Source organism: Staurois parvus, unplaced genomic scaffold (genome assembly GCF_062004578.1).
Source record: "Staurois parvus isolate SC_StPar_1 unplaced genomic scaffold, SC_StPar_1.0 ptg000064l, whole genome shotgun sequence".
Classification (NCBI taxonomy): domain Eukaryota; kingdom Metazoa; phylum Chordata; class Amphibia; order Anura; family Ranidae; genus Staurois; species Staurois parvus.
In genome coordinates, this window is record NW_028317860.1 from 6,054,794 (window position 1) to 6,077,524 (window position 22,731).

The window sequence follows — 22,731 nt, forward strand, 5'->3', positions numbered from 1 at the left end:
TTTTTTTATTGCTAAAGATAATAAAATGGCTAGAATGAATAGCCCATTAAATGGCTTGAAGAAACTACTGTAGACCGCTTTCCCACCATTTTGCATGAAGGAAGTTGTAATGCTGAATAGCTGTACACAAAAATTGGTGATGGACAAATCAAGCTACAAGGCCTCACTGGTAACTGAGCATGAATACATTATACATAGCACACATTAGCATATAATATAGATATGCTAAGGATATCGTTTATAGTCAATTGACAAGATTTAGTCTCACTTTGACAGGGCAGGATATGATGGGAAATCTATCAACTGGACTGCAGACAAAAACACACATTTAACAAAGTATAAAAGGGCGAGAACGAACATTTTTTTTGCTGTCTGTACCTTTTTGTCTTGGTGAGGACCTCTCTAACCACTCCCTTCATTTCATTTCACAGGGTTAGGAAGTAAAGGATCAGAAATAAAAACCTGATAAAAATTGTACATAACTCATGAATATTTGGGTACATATATTCTCTAAACCTTCAATCAACATAGGGAGTTATTTACTAAAACTGGAGAGTGCAAAATCTGGTGCAACCCTGCACAGAAACCATCTTCCAGGTTTTGTCAAAGCTTAAATGAACAAGCTGAAGTTAGACACTGATTGGCTACCATGCACAACTGCACCAGACTCTGCATGCTCCAGTTTTAGTAAATCCACCCCATAGTGTTTTAAAGCGCTTGAAAAGGCTGAAGGCTTTCTATGCATGAAGGTAAAAAACCTTCTGTGTGCTGTTCCACCCACAGCCTCCACCCATTACTCACCTGCGCCCTCTCTTGATCCAGCGATGTGCATGACAGCCTCAGTTGACCCATGTCTCTCTCTCCTCATTGGCTGAGAAAGAGCAGTGAGAGCCATTGAGAGAGTGGGGGCAGGGCTGAGTCATGGCTCCATGTGTCTTATGGATGCACAGAACGGGGCTGAGGAGCGAGCGCGCACCAGTACCCCTATAGAAAGTGGCTTGCTATTGGGGGCACTGGTCAAGGGGGAGGAGCTGGGGGACCCGAGAGGAAGAGGATTGTGGCTGCTTTGTGCAAAGCCATTGCATACAGCAGGTAAATATGAAAGGTTTGTTTTGTTTTTTTTAAACAAACCTTTAATATCACTTCAAGTTTAAGCTGAAGTTAAACTTGACTGTACATTTACACGTATTACATGCTGATCACCCACATACTACCTTGCCAGCTAATTATCTAGCTGTCTCAGTATTCTTTAGTCATCTGTACAAAATAGAAGAAACAGTTGACAACATTTTCTTAAACGTTTCAGGAGAATTTAACTGCCACAAAGGTGACGATATCATCTACCACAGCCTGTGCAGTAAATTTTATAAATACTTTTGCAGAATAAGTGTTTATTTCAAGTAAAATATTTACTTCTAAACAGTGGCTAAATGGTTAGCACTTCTGCCTGACAATGCTAGGGTCATTGGTTCGAATCTCAGACAAGGCAACACCTGTCTGGAGTTTGCATGTTCTCCCTGTGCCTGCGTGGATTTCCACCGGCTACTCCAGTTTCCTCCCACTCTCCAAAGACATGCTGGTAGGTTAATTGGTTCCTGCCTAAATTGGCCCTAGTGTATGTATGAATGGGAGTTAGGGACCTTAGATTGTACGTCCCTTGAGAGTTAGGGACTGATGTGAATGTACAATATGTAAATGTAAAGCGCTGTGTAAATTGATGGCGCTATATAAGTACCTGAAATAAATAAATAAATATTAATGGTGGACACTCCAAAGGCAAGATACACTGTACCTCCACCAATAATCCAATTTATCTCCATCTCTCAATGCCATTATAAAGCCAAATGATGGTGTCATGCTTATCTAATGGATTCAACTAATAGGGGAATTTTACGGCACTGTGGGAAGCAGCACAAATTGCTGCAGAGAAATATCCCAACACTTTCCAAATATGCAACAAGCTATTGGGTGTCTCAGTTGTGCTCACCCAAACTGGTTGATCTTTAATAAATATAAGAATAACTTGAAAAGATGGATTTTCAAAATATAGTTGCAGAACTGAAAACCTGGGGGATTTCTTGAGAGAACATTTTCAAAAGACACGTGTTCAAAATATAGGATTATCCCTGGAAATCATGAACTGTTGGCAATAATGCTTTTGGAGAGATAACATTATACTGATAAGCAAAGAAGATAGGCTTCCTGCAGCTTCTAAAATGTAAGCTGAATATAAGGGCGTAAAGAAACGCTGAAGCATGACCTTCTAGTCTCAGTGCAATATCCTGCTCTGCTATATGTTACTTAGAAAATAGGTGTGGCTGGGTCCCTGAATTCACACATTCTTCTCCCAGACCTTTCAGGATGGGTAGCTACAATCTTCATACCCATGAATGACCCTCATAGAACCACCAGTATCAAATACCTGAATCTATATTGGCCAGTCTAAGTGAATTTCCCTCTGCATTTAAGCATATTAAACTATTCCCCAGCACAGCACAGCCAGCAAAATTACGAGGGCAAGGATTTTCTAAAAAAAAAATATAAATTACTTAAATCTTACAGAATAGCAACAATGACATGAAACATCATGTATAATACTGATATAGGAAAAAAGTCGCAATGGAGGACACAGATACACAAGATTAATTTTTCAATGAGCCCTTACATTAAGTTGTGACTATGATTATCCTTTAACTTTATGTTAAGGGGAAATGGAAATATAATTCCTAGCTAAAGAATATTTAAAGAAATGTCTTGACAAAAATAAAGTCAGAAAAAGTGACTGTCAAAAGCTTTATTGTTACAAAGGTTACAACTTCTACAAGTTCTGTATACACTTTCAAATTATTTAAAATGCTTACTTTAGTACAAAGCCTCTATTTATATAGGAGACACTGGTTTTCTATACAAATACCATGCTGTTGTTTAATGTTAGACCTCATACGAGGTCTATCAGTAGATATTGTCAGCTCAACTTACCAACCAGCTTGCAAACAATTGTCAATTGTCCTGTCTAACAGCAGGCGTCAAAAACAGGGCTGGTGAGGGGGTGCACTGGACACCCTGGCTGCCATTGTGCTATATGCTGGGTGTCCAGTGTGCTCCTGTACCTTTAAGGAGGGGTGGGCTCCCTCAGGCTCACCTGCCCTCAGTCTATCCATTTATACATGTGCTTCTACTATGGAGGCTCTCAAAATTAAGAGTTAGCAACTGCAGAATATTGGGGTGCCATGAAGAGGTTCTGCAGCTTATGTATGTATTTGCAAATGTGTGCTAACTAAACCCCTATTTTTAACGCAAAATGTTAGACAGGCCAATTCGGTTTGTTCGCAAGCTGGTCGGTAAGTTGAGCTGGTAATTTTTCTCTTACATTGTTTGACATGTGACGCCCTTCCATGTGCTCCTTGCTGTGCAGGCCAGTTATAGATTGGGGAAGTGGCCATTTTTCGTACTACCAGTAGACATTGTTGGAATAAAGGGCTCTTCTTTTTACTATTAACAAATTGTCAACTTTTCCTTTTCAATACTCCATACTACAGTACAGATATGAAAGATGGAATTTAATTGATTACTATGATCAACAGGAATGGTGATGTCTTTAGGGTCCTTAGTGTATAAAACCTAATATTTCACACTGAAAAAATAAGACAGAGAGGGGACACATGGTAACGATATCTCAAACAGTAAATAATATAATGTTTGGTAAAGACAGCAATAAATGGGGAATGCCCAATAGGCCCTATTTTGTAACCTAATTACCTAACTTTATAACTCAATAAAGAGAAGTAAAAAAAAAACAGCAATAAAATAGATCTATGATTACAAAATGAATATTTGAATACTTTACACAGTGGAATGTTTGTACTATGAAAAATTATGATGTATAATTATGCAAGTTACATGTGTGTAATGTTTCTGTAAACAGTTAATTTAAAAAAAAATCATATTAGTTATGTACATGTTAGATTTGATTATTAATCTAAAAGCAGAGTAAGTGAGCGCTTGAATAAATATAAAAATAAATAGCAGCTGTACACCAAAAAGGTACCATATAAAACCTTCAAAGATGTAAATATAAAAGGGGGTGCAGCGCTATACAATATAACCAACAATAATAATAAAACTCAGAATCACAATCAGAAACATAAATAGTGACTGTGTACTAATAACCAAGGCCACTGAATGGTGGCTATAAAGTGAAGAAGTGCAAATAAAATGAAGAAGTCCAATAAAGGGGTGCTCTTAAGATCCAAGATGATCCTCAGACGTCCAATATGTGGAACCGTAAAGGTGATAGGTAATGTAAAGATTGCGCACTCACCAGATACGCAATCTTTATGCGCATTTGTGTAAAAAACCACTGGACCTCTGGTGTCATCCAACTGGTCTGGTCAGATCTGGTCAATGTAACTTTCACTGCCTGGTACTTGGATAGATGCGGCTGCTCTGTAGATCTGGCTGGTTCTCACCAGAACTTTGGTTCCTCTGATCAAAAAGGCTGTATTTCCTGCCCTATGTTTACTATTCTACAGTATTTGTTGAACAGTTTGGAATTATCTGACTGTTTGAATACATGGCTCCCATAATACAGTCAAATCTTCAAATAATTTGTGGCTATAAACAAACACAATCTGCTAGTGACAAGCAACTGAACTTTGTTCAAGGACTGTGATTGTTTAAACCATGTGTTTTTATTTTCTATGTTTACAATATGATGGCATATTACACAGTGTTTTACCGAATACATCGAACCAATTACACTGAATACATAGAACCATTTACACAGATTTTCTGTCGCCTAAAGGAGTTCACAACATTCACACATATTACAAACAATTTAGGAGAAAGGTCATTACCCAACTATTATGTTTTTGAATTGTCAGATGAGGGAGGAGCTCCTAGGGAGAACCCTAACGGAGAAAAAATGTACAAACTCCATGTAGACAGGATTTAAAGTGTTACTAAACCCACAACAGTAAAATCAGTCTGTATATGCAGTAAAGCATGCTCGCTATACTCACTGTGGTACCTAAGGCGTTAAACCTCTGCTATCTCCTAATAAGACATATAGTGTGGAGACACTGCACATGCTCAATTTAGTGTGTATTGCTAGACAGTTTTTTTGTTTTCTTGGGAGAGTTCATGCGATCAGCTCAGGGCCAATCAGTACTGCCCAGACAGAGGTCAGGGGTTCTGCATCCTCCTACAAGCTTTAACCAGTGCTCTGCTGGAAACTGATAGAAGTCAGAAGACTGCTATACACTGCCTAAGAAAAAAGGTATTTAGCAGTTTATATTTACTAAAATAATTGCATTTCCATGTTCCGTGTACTGTGGGAGACCAGATATAGTAAATGCAGGGTGCTGGGTTTAGTAACACTTTAATCTCAGATCATTGAGCTGCAGGGCTAATTTATTAATCAGTGTGTTAACAATGTGAAATTTGGTTGCTGAAAAAAACTGCCTTTATTACTACACTACATGTAATAATTATTATGACTTAGAAAATTGTTATACCATAAAATAAACCAACCATGCAGAAGTCTACATAATTTCAATGGGTTCACGACCATTTTGCAGCAATTACTGTATGCATTAATATTATTATTATACAGGACTTATATAGCACCGACAGTTTGCTCAGCGCTTTGCATTATGGATATGTTCAAAGTTTTAACTATTTAGAAACACATGCCTTGTTTTAGTTATATATACCTACATTTTTCTTCATATTATTAAACTGTATTATAGTAGTTTACCTGCAAACTATCCAAAATGACTCGAAGAGACTGTACTTGTCTGCGGACCGCCCCTGAGAAACGCTCATATGTAGTTGCATCATATTCACTCATCTGAATCTCCTTCAGTCTAAAAAGAAAATGCATAACGTTACTGACCATGCAATAATAAGATAACAAACCATTAAATGTAAAACTCATGCAGGTTGAAATCCCAACTGGAAGCTAGTTCCTTGTAGGTAATCTGCATAGTTGAGGAAAAGTCAGCAGCACATTACACTACTCTCAAGGTGTACTGCCAAAGTGAAGGTTAGCTACTGTCATACCCATGTTGTACACTGACAGAGACTAACCTTGGCCTCCAATGGCCTTTCTAGTAAGAGATTTAAATTATATGGGAATCCATCTTCAAGTGAAACAGTTCATATTACACACACTAAATACCATTCCAAAGTTAAAATAACATTCAAGTACCTAGTATGTATTCAGGTATGGTTGACTATATACAAGTGACGGAAGAAGCCTAATATTACTGCAGCGCTGCACCACAAAAATGAAATGTCATACATGTTAACAGTTTTCTTTCTTGTGAACACATCTTCTACAGGCCCCTCACCAATATGCAGCCCTAATACAAAGACAACTGTCCCTGAACTTATTTGAAAACCCATTGCAACTGTATTATTTACAAAAATGGAAGCTACAGTATAATGTCTGGCTCACAGAAGTGGCCCAATGGTCATACCTCAACTATAGGTATGAGAAGAAACTGTCATGTCACAGACTGCACTAAAGACCTGATGAACGCTCAAACCCTACCTCAATCCATCCAAAACTCCTTTAAATAAATTAATACAATAGAAAGCTATGCATATTGCCAACACTTTTTATTGCTTTAGAGTTAAACAAGATAACATACAGCTAGCTGTGGGGGTCGCACCCCAAGATGCCATAAAGGATGTAATCATGGAAACATAAAATGCAGTAATAGAACCTAGAAGTCTGGATACAGGAGTGTGTGGAGCAACATTAGACATTAACCTACACTTTTATCCCTCTTTTCAACTTTAGCTCTCACAGTGCACATATATCTTCTACCACTACTGGAATCTGGACTTCTTGGAATGCACAGAAGTACACTTTTGTGTAAGACATCATTTTAAAAACTCTGTAGGTGTTTGTCAGAGTTGAGTATATAGTACAGCTGGTAGGGTATAACAAGCAGTGGAGTTGATTGTCAGAGTAGAGTAGTGTGCTGGTGGTGGGAGATCATTGGCAGCAGAGTGGACACTTGTGGGGTGGAGCTGATTGTCAGAGTGGAGTGGAGTAAAGCGTGTTGGTGGTGGGGGATAAGAGGTAGAAGAGTGGACACTTGTATGGTGGTGCTTATTGTCAGAGCAGAGTGTAGAGTGCAGGTGGCAGGGGTTCAGAAATAGCAAAGTGAACACTTGTGGGATGGAGCTGATTGTCAAAGCAAAGTACAATGGGTAAGTGGAAGGGAACAGAGTCATCAGAGGGGAAACTTAAGGAGCAGAAATCTGTTTGCACTGATGGAGCAGAGGAGGTGGTTACAATGGTGGGGACTGGTTATTACTGGTTGGCATGAAGAAATGCACTGTGAGCAGAAAATGAGATGGCTGAGAGTTATGTACTGTGCAATGTATGCCTTAAGAGAGTGACTGTGAGGGCGAGGCAGTCATGAAGCTTGTGCTGTGACTAGGGAGCAAGGTAGCTGGGAAGGAATGGACTGTTAGTGGTAAGAGTGAGGCAGCTGGAAAAGAATGCACTGTAAGCTGGGTTGAATTTGCAAGGAAGATGTGTTTTGGGCAAGAGGTGAAGTGGTTGCTGAAGCATGCACTGTAAGCTTGTGGTAAGGTGTCAGGGAGGAATCTCCTGTGAATTTTGGGAAAGGTGGCCAGGGAGGGATGCACTCTTTGAGGGGCATGAGGTGGCCAGGAGGAAGCCTGTAAGCCATGGTGAGGTGGCTGTGGAGGGATTTACTGTTAGTAGGGAGTAAGCTGGCCAGGTGGCTCCTGTCATTCAGAGGAACTACTCCCCCTAGGCTGAAATTAGTGGGGTGTAGTTGAGATTGACAGATCTACACATGCTGGATGCAATAAAGAGCAGTCAGGGTGGCAGTTTAGCATCAGGCAGCAGAAAAACTCTATATTGAGCAGCTGGTGCAGCCACCAGCACTCTGTAGAGGGGATCTTTACATTTGCTTAGCTACAGCTGATTCTGCTGCTCTTACTTAGCCCGGAACATATGCAGCAGGAATCCTCTAAGTCACAGGTGTCAAACAGGCGGCCCTGCAGCTCCAGCATGACTCCCAAAGGCAGAGGCATGATGGGATTTGTAGTTTTGCAACAGCTGGAGGGCCACCAGTTTACACCCCTGATCTAAGTAGAAAAACAGGAACAGCGTCACATGGGTCTATGCTGCTTTTTCCACTTTGAGGATTCTTTTTAATATAGGATGTACAGTTCTCTGAGAAGTCACAGCTTTGTCATCATCACTCTTAGGTGTATGACAGATTGTGTCCACACCTTAAATTTGAAGCCCTTTAAATTATCCTAACAGATACAGATATGATTATGCTTACACACGGGTTTATTATAAGTAAGCTGAGGCCTTCCAAATGTGCTAAACATTTTACAGATGAGATATGTTTAAATGTAGAATGTAGATACTGTGTAAACTGAAGCTTTAAAACATTTTAACAAAGTAAAACCTCAGTTCTCAATTTTGAAGCGGTAAAACATCACATGAATGATATAATGGTCAATGAGAAACTGACATGTATATTGTCTTACTCTCATGACCGCTTCCTGCATGTTTGGCAACACTGGATATCATAGGTTTCTCCTTCACGCTTTCACCATACATTACTGATATTGTGATCCCTTAAACACATTATCCTCTGAGACCACCTTCCCCCTTCTTTCCTCTTTCTCATCTCTATTTTTCCTATTGTTTTAGGTCAACATCTGCGCCATGGGAGTGACAGCTTGCCGTAGGTAAGCATGCTAACGGCACTTTTCATTTAGATTGCTTTTCTAACGTGCCTCGCTGACTGTCTCTTGTGCTCTGTATGTTTGCGGAGATTGACTAATTTAGCTAAATTCCTGTGGAGCGAGTGGAAGATAGCTGCCGATTTACACCATGGTGTGAATGAACCTTTCTCCTCTACCTTCTCTTTTCTTTTTGCCTCTCTTCCCTTTCTGCTTTCCTTCTATTTCTTCTTTATGATCCTTCTTTTATACAAATTATTTGAATGCCTTAGTTTAACAATACCGTATTGGCTATAGGGCCGAACAGATACTGTAACTTTGTGTATTTTTTTTTCTGTTAAGGCTTGATGCCCTCTGGTTCCACCTCTAACATTTAAGTTGTTACTGGTCTTTATGTTTGATTTCTACGAGGACCAGAACATCACTTCCATACCCTGGTCCATTTTCTTTTGACCTTCAATTGCCCATTGTTATTTCTCTTATTTTGTCATGATTTTATGCTGTACTTTGTACTATATTGTATACATATTTCTGGTATCTCAGTTATTTGGCTGTGTATGTATATGTTATATACAGTTGTGTTCAAAATAATAGCAGTCAGACATCACTAACCTGATCAATCACTGTTTTTGGTAGAAATGATATTTCTACATGGCAAATAATTTACTAGCAGGTGTAGTAGAGTAATAGAAATCCAACAGACCCAACAGTTGTGACATGCATGCTGCTGATTCTGTGTAATTGAATCACTAATTGAAAGGGGCATGGTCAAAATAATAGCAGTGTGGAGTTCGATTAGTGAGGTCATTCATTCTTTGAAAAAGAGGTGGCAATTATTGCCCTTATTTAAGGAAGGAAGGCAGCAAATGTTGTACATACTGGTTCCAGTGCATTTCTCTCTGAAATTCTGAGGAAAATGGGTCGTTCCAGACATTGTTCAGAAAAAAGTGCAGAAAATGATAGGCTGCTCAGCTAAAATGATCGCAAATGCTGTAAAATGGCAACCAAAACCTGAAAGACGTGGAAGAAAGCGAAAAACTACCATTCGAATGGAAAGAAGAATAGCCAAAATGGCAAGGACTCAGCCAACAATCAGCTCCAGGAAGATCAAAGAAGGTCTAAAGTTACCTGTGAGCACTGTTACAATTAGAAGACGCCTATGTGAAGCCAAGCTATCTGCAAGAAGCCCCCGCAACGTCCCACTGTTGAAAAAAAGACATGTGCTGAAGAGGTTACAATTTGCCAAAGAGCACACTGACTGGCCTAAAGAGAAATGGTGCAACATTTGTGGACTGATGAAAGTAAGATTGTTCTTTTTGGGTCTAGTGGCCGGAGACAGTTTGTCAGACGACCCCCAAATACGGAATTCAAGCCACAGTACACTGTGAAGACAGTGAAGAATGGTTGCGCAAGCATCATGATATGGGGATGTTTCTCATACTACGGTGTTGGGCCTATTTATCGCATACCAGGGATCATGGATCAGTTTGAATACATCAGAATACTTGAAGAGGTCATGCTGCCTTATGCTGAAGAGGAAATGTCCTTGAAATGGGTGTTCCAACAAGACAACAACCCCAAACACACCAGTAAACATGCGACATCTTGGTTACAGACCAACAAGATTGACGTTATGGAGTGGCCAGCCCAATCCCCGGATCTTAATCCAATAGAAAACTTGTGGGGTGACATCAAAAATGCCGTTTCTGAGGCAAAACCAAGAAATAGAGAAGAACTGTGGAATGTAGTCCAATCATCCTGGGCTTGAATACCTGTTCACAGGTGCCAGATGTTGGTTGACTCCATGCAACACAGATGTACAGCAGTTCTCAGAAACAGTGCTTATACAACTAAATATTAATTAAGTGATTCAAAGGAAAGCAAAATCTTCAAACATTTTTCAGTTTATATAGTGAATGTTTGAGTTTGTAAAGAAGACTACAAACACTGCTATTTTTTTTTTTTGAACAGTCTAATATTCACTTTTCTCCAATTTTTTTAGAGGAACAACACAAATTTGATATATTTTTCTTCATGTTTTGATTTGGAATAGAATGTGTAGTGTTCCCAATGCATTTGGGTGTATGGAAATAAAAGCTATTAGAAGGATTTTGAGCTTTATTCACATTTTTCAACACACTGCTATTATTTTGAACACAACTGTATGTATATATATCTGTATGTATATGTTATATTATATACTAATGAAAACCTTTGTTAAAGAAAAAGTTTAACAAAGTAATATGGAGAAAGTACCAATGTATGTAGAATGTTTACATACACTTGCATTCTTACCTGCAAAAGCCACACTTACCTCTGTTTAAAGGCCTTCTCTGCCATTTCTCTAGCAGCTCTTTTAACTTCTTCAGGTACGGCATCTTTCTCAGCCTGTGACACCTGGTAGACTTTGTGTCCTGCATCCAGGCGATATGGACCACCCATTCCACCCAGTCCTGCTGTGTCTCTGCCACCTGGAAAATGACAGAAAATAGGCCTAGTATAAAAGTGTAAGATAGTGAGTAAATATTGATTACAAGAAAAGAGAGTACGATGTTTGGGATACATCAAAATGTTTCAAATTCAACCTGGAGAAATAAACTCTCTCACATTTAAAAAAAAGCTGGCAGCCAATGTTCTACCCTGCACCCATCACCACTTTTTTTTTTATTTAAAGCGTTTCTATGATCAAAATGAAAATCATATAATCATTTCCAAATAGTTTTTCAATTATTTGTAGCCAACTCACATTAATCTGAACAATTGTAAAATTTGTATACTTTCTTTGTGAAGATCCCCACATATTTACTTCCTTGGATTCTCTGACATACATTCACTATGCCTTGTGAGTAGGCACTGCTGTGTCACACATTTCACAGAGCCTACCTTCTGAACTACAAAGATGCTGAGAGGAAGTATTTCAGGAGGCAGATTCAATAAAGGAATCACTGCTTAGAGATAGCAAGGTACCACGGGATATGTAGTCCTTAGAACATGAAGGTAAAGAGCAAAGGAGAAGCTGCAAAGCATGTTGGGAATCCAGGCAGTTTTGGTAAGAGATGGCTAGCAGGCAGACAAAACTCACAACATGAAAGGAGATTTTTCAAATAGGTTTATATTGAATTGTCAAATATTACTATTTTTGTGTAGCTATTACAAAGCTAATGTTATTACATGAGGTGTATGGTGTGGCTATAGAACTCCTTTAATCCTCTATTCTCATTTCTTTAATTTTATTTCTCTCTACCTTCTTCTTTTCACCCCTTACTCCTCCCCTACTCCTCTCTACCCCAACTACCTACCCCCTTCTACCATCAAACAATGATTGCCATCACTCTCTACCCATACACTTAGCTTATTCCTACACCTTTCAGGTACACCATCAGAATATGACCATATCAGGTACCACAACACTGTATGTTGCAATACTTCCAATGAATGGTACATAAGATATGATGATAAATCTCTTCTGTCACAGACTACAAACCCAATGATTGATATGGTTCATTAAAAAATAAAAAAGTCAGTTTCCTAACAATCTTTCATATGTAATGATGTGTAGTATATTCCTTTATTACTATGTGCATTTTACCCAAAATATTTTTAAATTAAAGGACAGTTGAAGAGAGATACTGCCCTGATGACTATACAGCATACAGAACAATGACAGCCATACAAACTGAAAGTGTCAGCTGTAGTCTGAACTATAGAATGCCAAAAGCAAAGGAATTACTGACCTTACTCTTGACCCTAACAAGGTGAGCACACGTAATAAGTATATGTCAATATGAACTCTACGGAATAACTAAGGAAACTCTCTTATCTTCCACAAATGTTCATTTAACACTTAAAGCGTATTTCCACTTTTGCAGTCAATTTAGAGAAAACCCCAGTATATGTTTGTTTTGCGTTCTAGCTAAAAACTTTTCTTTTTTAACTACTTCCCGCCTGTAGGCTGTGTATATATATATACACACACACACATATATATATATATATATATATATATATATACACACATACAGTATAGCCTCCAGTTAAAGTGTTTATACAGGGTCAGAATTGCAACTACTAACTTGATCCTGGTATCACTCTCTGCGCCAGAGATTTCTTATAATGTATAAGTGATCCGAGTGGCTATACAACCACTGTATGACTTTTACATGCAGTGGAAGGGGGTCCCTTCCCCCCACCACTGCCTTTACAGGCCTATCCTGTCCCATCAGGGAGCCTGGTAATGATGTGATCAGCTGCATCCAATGCGTTTGTGTTCACTAAGAATCCTCAAAGGGTACTTTTTCCAAAAAATTGTATTTGAAAAACTGTTGCGCAAATATTGTGACATAAAAAATTGCAACACCAACCATTTTATTTTCTAGGGCCTCTGCTTAAAAAATATATAATATTTAGGAGTTCTAAGCAATTTTCTAGCAACAAAATGCATATCTTTACAAGTAGGAAAGAAATATTAGTATTGTCCAGGGGGCAAGTAGTTAAATATTTCTAACATTTTAGATGTTTCTCAGGGGGATTTGTCAAGGCTGATGCAAAGGTTTTGAACAATGGTAGAGTGAGCCTGTCCCACATCTGTTCTCATTAACATACAATGCAAGATGCCCAGCCTTTAGACCTTTGGCAATTTGTTAGGACAGACATTGTTCAAATCTAGTTACAATTTGTAATGAAGGTCTACCTGTAGACAGGGTTAAGGGAACTACCTATGATTTTTTTCCATGCTGGAGGGTCCAAAACAGAGCATCTAAAAAGGTAAGCTGTAATATGTAAAAATATATGCTATGTGAATGGGGACATGTAACAAAGTAGGTGTTATCCCATCTTGGTTGCGAAAGTGGAAATACACTTTTCCTTTAGTAAATCAACCCCTTTAAGTCTAGAAAAACAACAAAAAACATAGCTGAAAAAAATAAAGATATGGTGCTTTAGTTATGACAGGATATGTAAGCCAGTTGTGAGATCAGGCAGCATAGCCAGGCTGGTGACTTTACTTTTACTTGAGTTACATATTACAGCCTGGTCAGCAACCTGCTCCTAGCCTCAGACTGGGCAATAAAGTTGGCTCCATACTACTGTAAACACGTCAAACCTTTGATTGCCATCACTGTGCAACGCAATAGAGACCTTATTGCCTGAGATTGATGACCAATTCACAGTGTAAGTACATAACTAGACTGGTGCTGGAGTTCACCTTCAACTGTCATAAATGGCTGTACGAGGGCTATGGAAAACAGAAAAAATATTTTCTGCTATTTGTGTTTTTTTTTATTGCAAGGATCGATGTCAAACCATTTGTTCAGGTACCCAGTAGATTAGCTTTAAAGTTTATGAAATTTTCTTTTGTGAGATGAAAGATTGCGGACCTTGTCAAATATAGTCAACTTGGGCAAGGAACAAATGATTTGTATGTAAATTAGTAAAACATCTGATATGACATAACCTTCTGCAAATTATACTTGTCTGGATTCAGTTACCAAGGGTAAAACGGCAAGGTCATACAAGCGTTGTCACTTTTATCCATATCGCTCAACATTATAAAATTTTATATTTGAACACATTTAAGTCATGACCAGATTTGCTCAAGCTCCATTAATATCCTCGGAACCCTACCCACTTTTTACCCTCTGTCATTCTCTCTGAGCTATTTTGTATTGACAGGGGGACTGCCCCCTCATCCCAACACAGTGATCAGTGCACGTAGCTATTGGCTGCGAGCACTGATTGCATAATGGTTTTTCAACATGCTCATTTGACAAAAGCTGGTCATGAGACCAGCTTTTGTCAAACAAGGCGCTGTACACACAAGCCAAAAGTCATCCAGTTCCAGCGGCACTGAATGTTTTTGGCCGATTTTCGGCCCGTGTGTACAAAGATTAAGGGTCTACAGGTTGTAGCTCCTTTCCTAATAAAATAGGATGACTTACAAGTAAAATACTTTACTTGGAGTACAGTACAGAACACAGGGTTTTTAGTCATTGACCATGGGTTATATGCACCTAACTTCAGGTGACTGGACACTGCAGGGACATCCCCTGTCTAACTTCTCCCACTTCCAAACAACCTCGGTTTTGTAGGGAGATCATAAAGAATAGAAGGTAGTCCTGTACTGTACTCCCATAAACAGATTTTACTGGTAAAGCCAGCCCTAGATGGATCGAATCTTGTCTGGTACAGCAAGGACTGGCCATGATTCAATCCATCTATTGGCAGGCGGATCGTACCGTAGTCGATCCATCAATCAACTTGGGTACAACCAGCATGTCCAAATTCTAGCATGCAATTACTGCCAGTGGCTATAGCCGCTAGCAGTAATCATTGGCTCCCCATACCCCCATGCCGGAAGAACACAATAGCTCCACAGGAGGGATTCTCCCATCAATATTGACTCACCTGTGGTTGCAGAAAAAAAAACTGCATCATTTATGGCCTGCTTAAGTCAAACATCCTTTTTTCTTAGTTGTACAGTACAGTACAAAGTAACTTTAGTCTTTACCCATGGGACATACAAAAGCAGTTCAACCGAGAGGAGGGCAACACAGCAAAACAAACTCAACAGTCCCATATAACAAACGTGTCAAGAAGGAACCCAAAACTGATGTTGGGTAGAGGTCTGAACATTCATAGTTACATAGTTAGTCTGGCTGAAAAAAAGACAAAAGTCCATCCAGTTCAACCATAGAAAAAAAACAAAAAGTTATAATCCTATACCCACAGTTGATCCAGAGGAAGGCAAACAAAAAACCCAGCAAAGCACAATCCAATTTGCACCTGCTGGGAAACAAATTATTTCCTGATCCCCCGAGAGGCAATCGGATATTCCCTGGATCAACTTTACCTATAAATGTTAATATCCAGTTATATTCTGAGTATCTAAGAAAGAATCCAGGCCTTTTTTGAAGCAATCCACTGAGCTGGCCAGAACCAACTTAAAAGTATGGATTGTGGGGTTCAGCTTCAAGTGGAGCTTGCAGAGAGGTCAACCCAGCTGCATGTAAGGTTAAGGGCTTCCCATCCACCTTTATTCAAGGCAAATATAAACAAAAAAACAAACACACACAAAAAATCCAGCATAAGACAGATTTCCCACGCAGGGCTAAAGATCACAATCCAAAAGCAAAGGTTCAGCAAACAGCTGTTAAGCCTCCTGGCTAGTAAATAGACCCCATTGGGTCTGCTTCAGATCTGCAGACATGTTACTCTCACAGCCTGCTTGTTTCCTTTCACTGCATCTACAATGAATTAACTCAGGGAAGGACCAATTATACCCCAGAGAAAGCATTAAAGTAATAAATCTTTTGCCTTTACAACCTATTTAACCATGGAATGAGAGGCTAACATTCTCTAAAGCAAAATGGCCAAGGCCAAGATTTGTCTCTTAATGGTACTCAAGACCAGATTCTGATCTAGACCAGACTAGAGGAAGGACAGGATGCTTGCCATGAAGCACGTCCAAGGACAATATTTCCTGGTCTCACACCATGCAAAGTAGAATTTGCAGGTGCGATGGCAGACTTTCAAGAAGTCAGATTCCTAGCCTTCAAGAGGTTTTTGATGACCAAATGGCCACTGCTCTATAGCACCTGGGCTTCAACAGTCATGTTGTTAAAGTCAGCAAACAAGAAGCAGGATGATGTACTGGACCTTAGACCCAAAGGTCTGGGTGATCATGGAGGGCCTGCAGACAGTCTGTCAGAAGCCTGAGAATGTCAGAATACCCCGTGCTCCTGTGCCAGTTTGATGTAATGGAAATTACCAAAATGCCCTCCATCTCTGAAAGGTGGAAAGCCATAGATCAGGTGGAACTGATCCCATGATGTCACCAGAGCATCCACTGCGAAGGACTGTGGGTCCTTGGACTTAAAGACAAACCTGTTCAGTTTGTCATTGAATGGCTCTGGATGCCAGAAAATCCATATCCAGCATCCCCAACCTATGGCAAAGGGTTTACAACACCTTCAGGTGGAGAGATATTCCCCCAGATCCAGACTCTGAGAAACTTTACCTGCCAATTTTTCACACTTGATATGTGGACGCAGGGGCGGACTGACAGCTCATGGGGCCACCGGGCAATAGGGGATCATGGGGCCCGTGTCCTTGCCCAAACTAAAAAAAGCCTATGAAAAAGGTACTAGGGGCATCTCATGGGGCCCCCTACTGACCCCGGGCCCTCGGGCAGTGCCCAAATTTCCAAATGGTCAGTCCGACCCTGTGTGGATGGTAGACAGGGCTGGAATGTACAGCTCTGCTCCCGAGATGATCGAGTCTGCTTCTCTTTGAGCAGTACAACTTTTTGTGCCTCCTTTGTGGTTGATTTACAGTTAGGTCCATATATGTTTGGACACAGGCACATTTTTCATACTTTTGGCTCTGTTTGCCACCAGAAAAAATTAAAACTAAAAAACCCATATGAATTTGAAGCGCAGACTTTCAGCTTTAATTCAAGGGGTTGAACATAAATATCCAGTACAAATTTTAGGAACTGCAACCATTCCCTTATGCACATTCCCTCCATTTTCAGGGGCTAAAATGTTACGCAGGTCTGCAAAAAAATTTTTTTCAAGAGCGGTTTTGGTTATTCCACATAATCTTTATGTTTTTTGGTGTGCTGAATCCGAAAATGACCTCCATTTTGTCATAGGACATCACATTTCCTGACAATTTAGATAACTATGTTAAATAAGGCAATACCTCAAAATAAATGGAAATAGACTTATAAAATTAAAGTTTTATTACAATTTTTTCATGAAAATCCTTTTTTGAACTGAAATGAGCTCACCTACACACACTAAACTCGATTCTTCTTCCCTATGAGGCTCCTCTTGGTGCATTTACGCTTGTGAGAAGCATCTGGAATGTCTCTCTGAAGCATCCAACAGTAGTCTGCCATCATTGTAATGCTCCATTTTCCCTGGTATCTCCTTTCCATCTCTTTAATGTCTTGGTGGAATCGTTCACCTTGTTCCTCACTCACAGCTCCCAAATTTTCAGGAAAGTAGTCAAGGTGGGACTGGAGGAAATGCACTTTCAAACTCATCAGGCAACCTAAAGCTTGAAATGCTGTCAGCATTCGTCCGACGATCTTTTTGTAGTGAGGATCTTTCTAATTGCCTAAAAATGTTTGTAAGACTTCTTTAAATGCAATCCACCCTTTTTTTTGAGGATCCATCATGGTATTGACAAACTCTTGATCAACTATAAGCCTTCTAATGTCTGGTCCGAAGAACACACCTTCCTTCAATTTTGCCTCCGACAGGCCTGGAAGCTTGGTGACCAAGTATTTGAAGCATTCTCATCTCTTGGAAGTGATTTTACGAATTGCTTCATCAATCCCAATTTTATGTGGAGAGGTGGTAGAAGAACTTTATGGGAAGGTACCAAAGTTTCTCGGAGGACATTTTTTTCACCTGTTAGCACCCTCGGCTGCCAACTCTTCTTGGTCCAGTGATTTTGTCGGTCTCGACTGTCCCATAGACACAGAAAACAAGGGTATTTGGTATACCCAGCTTGTTGCCCGAGCAGCATGCACAAGACCTTCAAGTCCCTACACACTTGCCAACCATATTTAAGTTTACGAAGAACAAATTCCAAGTTCTTGTAGGTTTCCTTCAAGTGTACGGAATGACCTACAGGTATGGAAGCGTAAAAACCAATGTTGTGGAGTAAAACTGCGTTGACACTTCTTTTTGAAGAATCTATAAAAAGACGCCATTGCTCTGAATCATATTGGATTTTAAATTGACCCATCAGACCTTAAACATCGATGCAATAAACCAACTTCTCTTCCTAGGCGAAGTAAGGAACAAACTCCTTTTCACGATGTCTGAACCATGAAGATGACACTCCTGGCAACAACAAATTCCTGCTTTTCAGCCTTGATCCGAGTAACTCAGCGGCATCTTTGGGAAGATTCAAGTCTCTTACAAAATCATTGCAGCTCTGTGTCTGTACACGAGACGTCACAGTGCTGGCCACGCTCCCCTGCACTGACCTGAGCTACTGCTATCTGCCCTGTGTCTCCCTCCCACTGGATTCTTCAGGAAAGATTAACCCCTTCTACCATTAGAAGCACAGACTCAGGGCTGAGGCTTACACATACAGCATGCTGCTGAGTATCCCAGTAGTCAGACATGTCACTCAGAGCAGCACTTGTATTCACCCCCTTTGCAGGGAGGGAGGGGCAGAGATTGTTTACCTGCAAATAACAACAAAGGGCCAGAAATGAACTAGGGAAATGAGGAAATAGAATTTTTTTTCCCTAAAACTTGCTTAGCTTATGTATATATTGCTGACCATCAGATTTACAGTGCTATATTTTTTTTTTACATAACTCGGACAACCCTTTTAAGGTTTTTTGGGCATTTTATATCTTAAATGCACTTATATGAATTAATTAACAGTAATTTGGACTTTAAATTTGTTTAAAAACCCATAATATAAAAAAACCCAAAAATTTAAAATTTTTTATAAATTTGAAGACAATTTTGCATTTTGTGGCAAATCATGACATCTAGGAATTTTTTCAATATTTTATTTGTTTTCAGCACACCAAAATACATGGAAATTAGATGAAAATAATCAAACAGCTTTTTAGTCGCAGACCTGTTTGGACAAATGAATATATTCAAATAAAATGTTCATTTTTAATATTTTGTTGAGAATCCTTTACTGGCAATGACTGCCTAAAGTCTGGAACCCATGGACATTACCAAAGACTGCTTTTCCTCCTTTCTGATGCTTTGCCAGGCTCTAACTGCAGCTGTCTTCAGTTGTTCTTTATTTGTGGGTCTTTCTGCCTTTAGTTTTGCCTTCAGCAAGAGAAATGCATGCTCAATTGGGTTGAAATCAGGTGATTGATTCGGCCATTGCAGAATATTCCACTTCTTTTCCTTCAAAAACTCCTGGGTTGCTTTTGCACTGTGTTTTGGATCATTGTCCATCTGTACTGTGAAGTGCCGTCCAATCAACTTTGCTGATTTTCGCTGAATCTGGGCTGACAGTATATCATTAAAACACTGCAGAATTCATCCAGTTGCTTCTGTCACATCACCAATAAACATCAATGACCCATTGCCACTGGAAGCCATGCATGCCCATGCCATCATACTGCCTCCACCATGTTTTACAGATGAAGTTGTGTGCTTTGGATCATGAGCTGTTGCAAGCCTTCTCCACACTTTTTTCTGCCCGTCATTCTGGTACAGATTAATCTTAGTTTCATCCGTCCACAGAATGCTTTTCCAGAACTGGTCTGGCTTTTTTTTTTAGAAGTTTTTTGGCAAAGTCTAATCTGGCTTTTCTATTCTTTAGGCTTATGAATGGTTTGCACCTTGTGGTGGACCCTCTGTATTTGCTCTCATGAAATCTTCTCTTGATTGTAGACTTTGACAATGATACGCCCATTTCTTGGAGAGTGTCCTTCACTTATCTGGATGTTGTGAATGGGTTTTTCTTTACCATAGAGAGGATTCTGCGATCATCCACCACTGTTGTCTTCTGTGGACGCCCATGCCTTTTTATGTTGCTGAGCTCACCAGTGTGTTCTTCTTTCCGCAGAATGTACCAAACTGTTGATTTGGCTGCTCCTAATGTTGCTGCTATCTCTCTGATGATTTGTTTAGTTTTTGAAGCCTTACAATGGACTGTTTCACTTGCATGGACAGCTCCTTTGAATGCATGATGTAGGTTCACAGCAATAGATTCCAAATGCAAATGCCATACTTAGAATCAACTCCAGACCTTTTACCTGCTTAATTGATGAAGAAATAATGAAGGAGTAACCCACACCTGGCCATGAAACAGCTTTTGATTCAATTGTCCATTACTTTTGGTCCCTTGAAAAAGGGGGGATGGCTACTCTTAAAAGCTGTAATCCCTAAACTCTTCCTCCAATTTGGATGTATATACCCTCAAATTAAACCTGAGAGTGTGCACTTTCAGCCCATATCAATTATATAACTATAGCTTGAATATGTTTTGGTAAATACATGAAAAAATTGTGCCTGTGTCCAAATATACAGTATATGGATCTAACTGTATATTTGAGAACTGGAAACAGGTTGAAGTAGAAACCCTGAAAGCTTATCTCATGTGGTACTGGGGCACTGACCCTTTTGCAAGAGGATCTACTGATTTGCCTGTGTTTGCAGAGAGAGAGGGAAATTTGAGGGCATGAAGGGGAGAGAAGGCAGAGCTCAAAACTCTAGTTTACATTCCCTGGAAATAACACTCTGGGCCTAAACATCTGATGTTTTCTGGGATGAAAAGGCTGAAAAAGCCAAAAGGCACAACCCCTAACTCCTCTGACAAATGGGAACAACTACATCACTGAGAAGAAGGCTTGGATCCAGACTTGGCTGGCTTGGAGGACCAAACGTTATTCCCACACTTGGAATTGAAGCTGGAGACCTGAGGGAACAAAAAAGAGCTTTTCCTAGTCTCAGGAGTGGAAGGTCTACTTGCGAGCTCTGTTTTACTTGGGGGAGGAGAGTGCTCTTACCCCCCTGTGATCTCCTTAATGTACTTATCCGAGAGGGGCCAAACAGGTGTTCTCCCTTAAAAGGCAGAGGCTTGAGGTGTTTCTTAAACAGGAATTCATTTGAGGCAAAGAATCCTCGGAATGTGGATGAAGAGGAAGCTCATCCTGGAGTTCTAGTGAAATGTATTCACCAAACAGATTACGCAATAATATAATGCCACATATAAAAGCTCTATCTGTTGGTGAACATAGCGATCTGTTAAGCTATGGTCTCAGGCCCACTTAGTCCAGATAGCAAGAGTCTGGCAAACTGCCATGGAAGGACCTGTCAAGGCAAAAAAGGCCTTAAAGAGAGCCTCTAACCTTTTGTCCACTGGGTCCTTTAACGCAGGATTATCCTCTGTAGGGACCACTAGCATATTCCTAAAGCAAGAGACGGTGTTCTAAGAGTTAGTGGACTGGTAAGGTCTAAACAAACAGGGCAACTATAGGGAACCCATGTAGGAGACCTTGGGGTGAGCAGACTTAGGTTGCTCTCAGAGTGTACAGCATCAATAAGGGAAGCAATAGTCCTTGAGCTTGGATGAAATTTCAGCTGAAGGCAACTCGTCCAGATCTAATCCCAAAAAAAGTGAGGGGAGATCTTCTCACTTACCTCCTTCTTCGGCAGTGTGTCTGTAGTCAAGGCAAAGTCAGAGATTGACACAGAAAGGAAAAACTGAAGGGACTTGCTTGTGACCCCTGTTATATACTGCTTCTAAAAGGACTGAAATTTTCACCCTGAAATCAGACACTGTAGCAGAAAACTCCTCCCTAGATAGGTAGGAGGAAGACTGTATAAATGATGGCCCAGTGGAGTGCCCAGAGGAAGGCTGGGAATCAGACTAGGGGCAACTACCTAAACAGTGGGTGATAGGGCCCTGTAGAGATAGACTAACCCCACCCCGGAGCCATGCTAGTCTGAGCTAGTGAGGCCATCTGACCCTTTACTCCGACGCTTATAATCTGCTATGTATTTTGCAAATAAAAGTGTCCCTAGAGGGGCACCTATGACCTGCTGTTAAGCCTTTTTTGTCAGGCACCATAGGCTACAGAGCCAAGACAGGCATCCAAAGGATCCGGGAACTGCCGGTGATGAGCTTGAAAGAAGGTCAATCAGGTGCAGTAGTGTCGGAGTCATCCCTGTAATGCTATGAGAAGCCAGTGGTGTTTTTCCTGTCTCTATACCATGATCTTTGTGATGGAAGTTTTCCTTACCTGTGGAGAAGCTGGATGTATTATTATGCGCATTTAATATGCGCTTCTGGCGAGTGCATTCATACAGCATTATCTAGCACGGAGTCCCTTTCACCTATTCATCACGGAGATTGCTTGGAGGCTTTTTTGCTATTCATCTGAATGATCATATCTTATATTGGACTGTTCACTATTGCCACTTTATATTTATTTACAAATATCACTTTCTCGCTGTTATTTTGCGGGACACTTATGCAATA

The 22,731-nt window shown here is 40.0% G+C and overlaps 1 protein-coding gene across 2 annotated transcripts in view; it reads right to left on the reverse strand.

The window, feature by feature from the left end:
* VWA8 (von Willebrand factor A domain containing 8) overlaps positions 1–22,731 on the reverse strand; it is a 422,826-nt gene that overhangs the window by 40,581 nt on the left and 359,514 nt on the right. For both annotated transcript variants that reach the window (XM_089668819.1, XM_089668820.1), the window contains exons 40-41: positions 11,063–11,219; positions 5,759–5,867 (exon numbers count right to left, since the gene is read on the reverse strand). In XM_089668819.1, coding sequence (XP_089524945.1) covers positions 5,759–5,867; positions 11,063–11,219 — 266 coding nt within the window. The remainder of the gene's footprint in view (positions 1–5,758; positions 5,868–11,062; positions 11,220–22,731) is intronic.